Source organism: Meles meles, chromosome 1 (genome assembly GCF_922984935.1).
Source record: "Meles meles chromosome 1, mMelMel3.1 paternal haplotype, whole genome shotgun sequence".
NCBI lineage: Eukaryota > Metazoa > Chordata > Mammalia > Carnivora > Mustelidae > Meles > Meles meles.
Genome location: NC_060066.1, coordinates 40,789,085 through 40,799,533, shown reverse-complemented (window position 1 = coordinate 40,799,533; position 10,449 = coordinate 40,789,085). Strand labels below are relative to the sequence as shown.

General features: G+C 45.2%; 1 protein-coding gene across 1 annotated transcript in view; it reads left to right on the top strand.

Annotated features, from left to right (window-relative positions):
• The first annotated feature begins 178 nt into the window (after positions 1-178).
• The window catches only part of PTDSS1 (phosphatidylserine synthase 1), a 63,064-nt gene continuing 52,793 nt past the window's right edge, over positions 179-10,449 (top strand). Inside the window, exon 1 of the mRNA XM_046011713.1 lies at positions 179-504. Coding sequence (XP_045867669.1) covers positions 326-504 — 179 coding nt within the window. The 5' untranslated portion in view covers positions 179-325. The remainder of the gene's footprint in view (positions 505-10,449) is intronic.

Genomic DNA, 10,449 nt, shown 5'->3' with positions numbered 1-10,449 from the left:
GGGTCACAGCTTCCCTTCGGCCGCACGCTGCTTCCCTTAGACCTCGTCCACCGGGAATGTGAAGACACCGCGAGTCCGCAGAGATGCGGCTCCCGGAAGACCGGCGGCGGCAAGGCCGGCGGCGTCCCCCCTCCGCTCGAGGCCGCGTTGGCGGCGCCGCGACCCCGCCCTCTCGCGCCGGTCCTTCCCTCGGCTTCCAGCCTGTGCTCCGCGCCAGACCCGGCCCCGCCGTCCGGCCGCTCGCCCGCAGCGGCTTGCCACCTCTGGGGTCCCAGCCTCCACGGGCCGGGACCTCCGCCGCCGCCGCAGGACGGGGAGGCGGGCCATGGCGTCCTGCGTGGGGAGTCGGACCCTGAGCAAAGATGATGTGAACTACAAGATGCATTTCCGGATGATCAACGAGCAGCAAGTGGAGGACATCACCATCGACTTCTTCTACCGGCCGCACACCATCACCCTGCTCAGCTTCACCATCGTCAGCCTCATGTACTTCGCCTTCACCCGGTGAGACGGGCCGGGCCGCGTGGAGGGAGCGCCTTGGGCGAAGGGAAGGGGCTGGCGGGAGGCGGTGGTGAGGAGCGTGGGCCGGTGGAGCTCTGGATGAGGAATCGGGCTGGCTGTTCCACGCACACACTCGCAGACCCACCGCCCATCAGCTCCTCCACCGGCGCGGTGTCTCACAGCACACCTGGCTTCCTACCCTAGAGCTCTTCGGGACTGGCATTCGCCCCTACCCTCCAACCCCCACCCTCAACCCCCACCCTGTGCTACCTCCTCCCATACAGCGATTCGGGCCACACCAGGAGCACTCGAGGGTCACCTAGCGCGATGCCCACCTCTCCTGTCGTACTGAGCATCGCTCCCCAAACACATCACGACGCGGCCCCCTCCTCTCCAGCCCTCGTCCCTACCGAGCACACCGTATGAATCATCTCCTATGCACCACTTTCAGCACAGACTGCTACACGCTGAAAGCACCCCGGTCCACAGCGTTTTCACGCACCCTACACAGGCCCAGGCCACAACCAGCACCCTTCTTGTGGATCTCCTTTAGTATTCACTACCGGCCATGCCCAGAATGCACATGTGAGTTGCACTACACAGTCTCTCCCATGCAGCCCCTCCGGTATGCGTGGCACACAAACCATCTAGCATAACACTTCCCCCAGCCTCAAACAGGACCACAACCCAAATGATGTAGATAGATGTCAAAGCTGATCCTTCCCCTTCCAGCACAGCTACCTAACACATCTTGTGCACACTGCTGCACAATGAGATACTGTCAAGCAATTGTAGCAGTGCCTGGTGCATAGTATATGCTGTGGAAGTGATAAATAAAATACATAAACCTCAGCATAGCACAACTCTCTTTTTTTCCTGAACACACACACACACTCACACTCACTCAAAGCTCTTCTGATATATACTTGTGCACAGAAGCTGTCCAGCCCAACTCTTGATACCTGCATCATATAACTAGTCACTGAACATGTGGCCCCTCACCCCCTCACCCCCAACCCAGGGAAATATTCCAGCCCCGGTTCAGAATGACGGGCACACTATGGGTCCTACTTACAAGGATTCTTTTTTTTTTTTTTTTTTTTTTTATCTGAATAAACTTCTTTAAAGGAAAGGCATGCCTACCACACTCTTCTGGCTTAAAAGATTAACCCAGAGAGGTGTAGTTTTGGAGCCAGACTGTTGGCTTCAAATGGCTGTGTGCCCATGGTTGAGTTCCTTCCCCTTTCTCTGAGCCTCAGGATCCGCCCTTGTAAAATGGAGATAAAATATGTACTTACCTCATAACGGGTTTATGAGTAATAAATGAGTATGTGTGAATGCACTTAGCAGAGTACCTCATTCACAGTGCACAATTAATGTCAGTTACTTCTCTCCGTGTTTTTATCCAGCAATCAATCTCGTTCCAGGTCAGCAGAAAATGTGTAGAAGTATACTGAGTGGTCCCAAGCATTGGAACTTCTGGAATTTCATGGGTGGGGATTAAGGATGCTAGATGTGTTATGACACATGGGACAGCATTGTACAACAGAGAATGAACTGTCCCCTGTATAAATACTTGTGTGTGCACATTTCTTGCAAGAGATACACATAAGTACACGTGCCCACGTACACACACTGAAGTGACAGGGGTGCCTCCATTGGGAATCACTGCCATCTTTCAGATTTTTGTAAAACTAAGTATCTTCCCACAACACACTTGTTTCTTACCTCCACAATCTGTTTGACTCTTGGGTCTCATTTTGTGTTTATCTGTGTGCATAAACCTATCTTAAACTGTAAGGCACATGTAACAATTACTCGTAATGATTAAGGGATACAGCTACTATGATTGTGAAGTCTTCAGCTAATTCTATGCAGTGGGACTAGACCAGACCTTTCCATAGAATCTAACCAAGAACATATTTCTAGCCTGGGAGGAAAAGCATTCTTGTCTCTCTCTAATTATGGTTACTCTCAAAAACTTCATTTTTCATGTCATCTGATTTTACCACCTAATAGCAATGTGGCCACTTCATTTTGCTAAGCCTCAGTTTCCTTATTTATATGTAAAATGGAAATATTTATTAATACCCCATTGGATTATCTGTCAGGATTCAGTTCATTTTTTTTTAGATAATCTGTGTTTAGATCAGTTCATGCCAAATATTGAGTGCTCAGTAAACATTAGCCGTAACTATTACATCGTTTCATTGTATGCTAATGTATTCTAAATTATATTTGTGAAGGAGTGAGGATGAAGTGTGCTCTGTTATTGAGAAAAAGGATGAAGGCATTGAAATAGTAGACATTGCTTTGCTTGGGTAACATATATGTCTGTTTAGTATTAATTTCGGTTTAACTTCATCTCCCGTGTGGGTTGACAATGATGGAATTAGTGCAGGGAGTTTCTTTGGAAATAAGAAAAGTAATTATGGTATTTTATTCTAAATAATGAGAAAAAGAATGAGCCGTTTGTTTCAGTCTTTTATCTTTCATATTATCTAGACCCTCTAAGAATAGATCTCTCTTCCTCTTTTCTAATACAGAAATTCATTCTTTTGTAATTTCCCTTTTACAGCATGTTCTGCCAAAGCTGTCAATAAATTCTGCAGAGAATATGAATTTTAACAGCTTGTCAGAAGTAATAGAAAAGGCATAATCTGAACCTCAGTCTATGGCCTTTTCTAAAAATAATAATCATTTTATTTCTTCCAATAATCTCATAAAGAGAAACCATATGTCGAAGAACTCATAAATAACAAGTTTCACCTTTTATAAAATCATAAGCCCCATTAATGCAGATGGTATTTACTACCTCTTACTCATTTTGTAATGATTTGTGACCCTTTAAAGTGGGGCATTACAGTGATCGTTCTATCTTTCTCTGGAGATGGAAAGTATGACTTCTTAAATGAAAATTATTCATTCTGTGATCTTTTGTAATGATTGTCTCCAGCACTTTTTACTTATTTTATAACAGGATTTTAGTTGGATAACTATTCAGTACAGTTCCTTCAGGGAAAGCGGGAAAAAATGTGTTTTTCAAAGACACGTGATGTAAGAGAACAGGAAATTGAATACTTTTGGGGTGCCGATGACCAGGAGGTGAGCCACGGTAGCTGGGTCCTATCCTATGCTTCAGAGACACAGTGAGAATTTAGGATCGTGCAGGAATTGGTACCACACATGGAAGTTTGAGACGGGTTTGGATTTGTCAAGGAGTTCTTTTGTTAAATAGCAACTAGGCCAACTCACTTTTAAATCATAGTGTTTAAATCTCTTGTCTCTTTCACTATCATTAAAAGTAAACCCAGGGGCGCCTGGGTGGCTCAGTGGGTTAAGCCTCTGCCTTAGGCTCAGGTCAGGGTCTTGGGGTCCTGGGATCGATCCCCGCATTGGGTTCTCTGCTCAGCTGGGAGCCTGCTTCTTTGCTTACTTGTGATCTCTCTCTGTCAAATAAATAAATAAAATCTTAAAAAAACAAAACAAAACAGATAAAGCCAGATGCCATCAAGTCATTCTCCCCAAGCTCATTTTGCCACATTTGAGAAGTTTTCTTATACGATAAATTCTCTGGCATAGGTCTTGGAAGTTCGTTCAGCCAAAGTGGGGCACGGAGAACGTTTGTCTCAAGTTCAGAGTAGAATTACTGAGGTGCTTCGTGTTTATTCTGCTTGCAGAGATTGGCAAACTTGGACATAGTGCATGGCCCTCCTGGCAAAAGCTCGAACATCAGATCTGAAATCACCCAGATCTGCTAAGTCCCCTTCACAGCAGCCCACCCTCTCCTTAAGAGGCACTTGGCAGTAAGACTGTGGAATCTGTCTCTCTCATCCAGTTGTCACTTAACCCTGAAGAGACTGCCTCCCTGCAGTTTGCTGTCCCCAAGTCCTTCTCAGTCTATCGGTGCTGGCTCTTTCCTTGATGGAGATTCAGGAGACAGGAGGGCAGGGACGTGGACAGACTTTTGGTTGATTTGTTCTTATTTACTTGTTAAGAGTGGTTTTTATTTCATTTCCCTGAGTGGACTTGGAGCTCCCGTTCTTCCTCAGGTCCCCAAGCCTTACTTAGTTCTGCCTTCTTTGTCACCCCCCCCTCATGGAGACCTCCCAGCTTTCCCTTTCTTACCCCTTTGGCCCATATAAATCCCATTAGAAAATGTCTGCTGATACTGCTGATTCAGTTGTCTTGGTTCTGTTTCCTTTATGTACATCATGTTCTTTCTCTCCCATTAACAGAAGACCTGGATGTCCTTGTTCCCTGACACCAGCTCTGTTAAGTGATGGCCCACAGTGGCTGTGTGCTGGGGTTCAACCAGCCCTGGGGGGGGGAACAGAGCACACTGTCAGGAGGTGCCCTCTGATGAGGTCCAGTTACCAGAGATACCACGTTTCTCTTTCCTACTTCCTATTTGAATCATATTTCTCCTTGGATTTCAGTAAGCATCTTCTATATCCTTTCTTATATTTATATCTGCTGTCTTAGCTCCGTAATATGATTATAAGCTTATTGGAGGGGAAAATGTATCCTCTATTTCTTTGGGGTCTTCTTAGGAAATAGGTTCCTGGGTGACCTCAGATGTTTATTTGGTTTAAATGCTGCCTTACCTCAGAGGGATTGCATGCTACCAATTGTTACCTGGTGTTTAGCATTTTAGCTAAAATTCTGTTTCCGAGGATCATTCAATGAGTCTTATGATAATAATCCCCGTAGGCTCAGATTTTTGTAGGGAAGTTAGCAGTTTTTTTAGTCTCCTTGAATCCAGAAACCGGGCCTTATCTGGTCAGCCACGACTGCCTCCCAAGCCCTTGACCCTGGCATCCTGTTTAATTCAGTTCATCTATTCGAAAGTCCAGGTATGTGTTCACGTGGAACAGACCTGGTCTATCCTCACCAGGTCTCACTGGGCCTTCTCAGCTCTCAGAGCTGTTCTCCTCTCCCCAGGCCCAGGCCTTGGCTCAGCAATCCCCTTATCCTTTGGGGCAGTATGCTCCCAAACCTTTACTCTACCTCCCTTCCGTCCGTCTTCCACACTGCTGCCCTCATGACCTTCTAAGACAAAGTTATGACCCCATCTTTCCCTGCATACAGTCTGTCACTGCATCCACATCACCTGTAGGGGATGCTGGCTGGACTCTGAGGTCTTTCATTGCGGGGATTCTGCTTCTCTAGCCTTACCCTCCACCCCGACACCTGCACACAGGGCACACAACAGGCCCAGTTGGCTCACCAACCCCACACCCAGTGCCAGGCTGGTGGCTCTCTGCTCCTGGAGAACACCTCCTGGAGTCTTCTCTCTAACCACGAGCCCATGGCATCCTCCACAGTCACCTGGATGATGAGCTCCTTCCCAGACCATTCTCCGTTGTTTGAAGAAGACATGTTTATATACTTCCAAATATCTTTTATTCTTCTATGCCTCTTACTGGCATTATAATATTTGTTACTATATTGATTTCTTGAGGCCAAACACCTTAATCATCCCAAGATACACACCCAGTAAATGCTAAATGCATCAGATGCCAGAAATCATGTATCCAATAAAAACTTTAAAAAACCACTCTTCTCCTTTAGTTGACAGACCTAAGTTACAGTTCTCGACAATGACTGTAACTTACTGTAAAATGAAATGAATGTAGTGTTTAAAGAGAATACCAAAGCTTGTCAACACCGATCCACTTTGTAACCTGGGACTAGGTTTTCCATCGGGACAGAGGATCCTTATCAGGGACCTTATCAACGTGACCCTACCTGTGTGTCTCAATTTCAAGGACTCCTGTTAAAGGGACGGGAAGGAGAAGATTAGAGGAGGGAGGACAACCCATTGGCACCTTAGGTAAAAGGTTCCTGTCTGCCTGGCCCTGGGGAGGAAGGCTTGTGGAGGGGGCATGTGGGTATGTGAGCAAGTGCATGGAGTTTGCGTCAGTTTCCTGCAGTTGGCCTCCTCCACTGCCTATAGTCACACACTCAACTGACACAGAATCGGGGTCCAGAATTTTTTCCGGGTGCAAAGTTTTTTTTAGTTCAGGACTTTCCTTCCACTTTCCTGCTTTTAGGACATTCTCTGTTCTCTGGACAGTTAGTTCTTTATACTGGTTGGAACAGCATTTGACAGAAGGAGTTGAACTGTTAGACTATTTGACTAGCCATCCCCACTGGGACCAGAAAGCCACTGTCGGTGCCCTCCGTGGGCTCGGGCTGTGGTTCACCCTCACATGACCTCTGAGTCGCCACTCAGCCGTAGCATCTCGATCATTCCAGCACCCACCGTGTTGAGAAAGCCTGCTGTGTGCCAAGGATGGTGCTGGGTGCCAGAGGTAGCTCAGAGGAATGAGATGGGACCTGTGCCCTCTGGAGCTTAAATTACAATTTTATTGTCTGCCCATTCAGTATTTTCACTGTATGTAGTCACGGCTACCCCCACACACTTCCTGAGCACCTCCTGAATTTGGCAGAGAGGGAAAAGGACTTCGCCTGTCCCCCCCCACCCCACCCCCGGCTCGTCTGTCTGTAGCATTTTGTTAAATGTAGCAGTCTTGACCTAGAGCCGTGTTCCAGAAGCCTTGGCTCCTCCTTCCACTCAGCCTCTTATTTGTGTGTAACTGTGGGCCAGAGAAAGCCAAGAGCTTTATCTCCCTCATGCTTCATGGCAAGATAATCCTCCTCCACAGAACTGTGGGGCAGTTAAAATAAAATGCTGGCTGCGGAAGTTACTTGGCAAGTTCAGAGCACCAGAAGAGGAGACATTTGTGGCCATGGCTGCAGTAGACCTTGGGAGGAAGTCAGGGCTGTGGTCAAGGTTGTCAGAGCTGGGCGAGCTGGCGAGGTGGGGTGCGGGCAGGAGCGTTGGGCCATGCATTTCATTCTCTCCGTGCACCCAGCTCTTGTGAGGGACCTGTCTAGCTGTGGTGGGAACACCCTTGCCACTCTCAAGCCGTGTGCGGGGCTGGGTGCTGATAGTGCTCATGTTCCTTCTTTTGCTCACCTGCTCGCCCTCCCATCTTTGATCATAGAAGTCTGATCTTGACTGTGTATTTTCCATTTATCTAACAACACAGCTGCCTGTCTTTGATAGGCTTCCCCCACCCTCCAATTAGATAAAAAACTCCCAACTTTCAGACCCCACTGCTGCTTTTTTTCAGGTTTAGTCAGCCTTTTTTTTCCCCTACTGAAACTAAGCCATCCATTTGATCCTTTCTAATAAAAATCGGTCAAAATTTTTACAAAATTGCAGTTTCCTTGGTTTTATGTCTTTTTTTATAGCTGACCTGAAGTTTTTATACATATAATGTTGAGGTATATTTTCAAGCATTTTTGACTAGTGAGTGAATCTTAAATAGAGACTGGTTTGCTATTGCTCTTGGTTTAGGTCAAGTGTTAATTAACTGTTTTGAAAAGAGTTATGTATCACATTGCTTGAAAGCCAAGATATACCTAAGGGTATGGGGAGAAAAAGTATGGGGAGAGAAGTCTCGCACCCGATCACGCCACCCCACCCCTAGAGGAAACCAGTGTTGCTGCTTCTTGGGTAGATTTCCAGAAAGACAGTGTGCATACACATGCCTACTTTTTTGAGCAGAATATTTGCTTCCTATACGCACTGTTCTACAACTTGCTTTATCTCACCATGTCTCTTATTCTGTAGCAGTCAACTTAAAAATATCTTCTTCGTTCTTTTTCTGGTTGCCTAGTATTCTATTATGAATAAATAAACTGTAATTTATTTCATCAGTTCCCATCAGTGGACATTGATTTAGCTTGTTTCCGTCTTTTTTCTAATACATATAATGGCCCAGTGCACAACTTTGTACCCATGCGATTTTACATAAATGAGGGTATATTTGTGGCATAAGTTCCCATTCGTGGAATTGCTGAGTCACAGGGTATGCGCATTCATAAAGTTAATATTTTACCAAATTGCCCTACATTAAGGTGGTTTCAATTTATACTACCCCTGGCAATGTGAGAGACTACCTGTTTGCATTTTTCTTCATATCCTCTCCAGTTCAGTCATTCAATTTTTACCTTTGTCATAGGCACATTAAAAAAATGATCTCCCTGTGTTTTAATTTGTCTGTCTCTTACCACGGATGAGAGTGAGCATCTTTTCACTTGCCTGAGAGCCACCGGGTTTCCTGCCCTGAACTGTCTATTCATATCCTTCGACCATTTTTCTGTTTTTTTCTTTTCTGTTTGTTGTTCTTTCTATTAATTGATTTTGCGATGAATGCTTTATGTATTTGGGAAGTTAATTAACTCTTTCCCTTGATCTAAGTTCCAAGTTTATCACTTGTCCTTTACTGATTTCTTTGTTGTGCAGATTAACCAGCTTTTTTTCCTTAGTGATTTCTGGGTTATGTCATACTGTAGGAAGGTCCCTTCTCTGGAATTCGTGTGTTTTGGTTTTGGTTCTTTTTTTTTTTTTTTTTTTAAGATTTTAGTTATTTATATGACAGAGAGAGAGATCACAAGTAGGCAGAGAGAGAGAGAGGAGGAAGCAAGCTCCCTGCTGAGCAGAGAGCCCGATGGGGGGCTGATCCCAGGACCCGGGGATCATGACCTGAGCCAAAGGCAGAGGCTTAACCCACTGAGCTACTTAGGTGCCCCATGGTTTTGGTTCTTTAGCTCATTCATTGTTTCTTCCAGAACTTTTCTGGGTCTTTGTTTTAGGGTTTTTGTGTTTTAGGTTTGGGTGGTTGTTGTTGTTGTTGTTGTTGTTGTTGTTACTGGTTTTTTTTTTTACTTTTATTCTTCGAATCATCCAGAATATATTTTAATATAAAGTATGAGTTACAGAATCAACCTTCTTTTCCCAGGCAACAGTTAATTTATTTCAGCCTTGCTTTTATTTTTTTTGTAACGTACAGGTGTGTGCCCTCTCAAACTCCCTTACACCATCCCTGTACATCTAACATGAGTCAGATAGATTTAGGAGGACATTTTTTTAGGAGACAGCTTGGCATAGGGAAAGCTCATCATCTTCAGAGCCTAAGAGACCTAGTTTCAAATGGGAACTCTGCAACTTCTTAGGTATGTAGGCTTGGGCAAATTAAAATTACGTAACCTTTCTGAGCCTTTGTTACCTCATTTGTAAAATATGGTTGATAGTACCCCATTTCACAGATGGGTTGTGACAGTTAGAGATGATGTTTAGAAACTGCCTGTCCTGTGCCTGGTGCACAGTAAATACTTGATAATGGGGAGCTGTTATTATTGTCATTACTGCTACCAGTATGGGTAGTGTGATGTTGGCTTGAATGAGGACATTGTGTCCCTCCAGTCCCTGTGTGTAGCCATTCTTCAATAAAAGTGCATCCTGGGGGCGCCTGGGTGGCTTAATGGGTTAAAGCCTCTGCCTTCAGCTCGGGTCATGATCTTGGTGTCCTGGGATGGAGCCCTGCATCAGGCTCTCTGCTCAGCGGGGAGCCTGCTTCCCTCCTCTCTCTCTCTCTGCCTGCCTCTCTGCCTAGTTGTGATCTCTGTCTGTCAAATAAATAAACCTTAAAAAAAAAAAAGTACATCCTGGAAATTGGATATAGGGCTTCCCTGCCTAAGCCAAAAGCCATGGCACGTGCCCTAGTAAATGACTGGGCCAGCATTTTTAGGGCCGTGTTCATAACTTCTGGGCAGATATTAAATTGTTGGGGTGTACATTAAAATACAATTGCACTTTGCTGCAAGAGGAAGTCCGTCTGATTGTGTAGTTTGGTTTTATAGGCAGATCTATGAAGTTAACAGTGAAGCATTGTTTCCTCACCATTAGTGTTGGTGCTCGTGGGCCAGATGATGATTTAAAGAATGGGATCTATATGCTTTCTTACCTCGGAACCTTGCGTTCAGTCCTTTTATAAATTTGGAAATTACTTAATTGGGTGCAGTTACCTGAACAGAAGTTGTTATCTAAGTTAACTTGTCGTTTGAAGCCCAATACCCAAGGACCTAATCTTT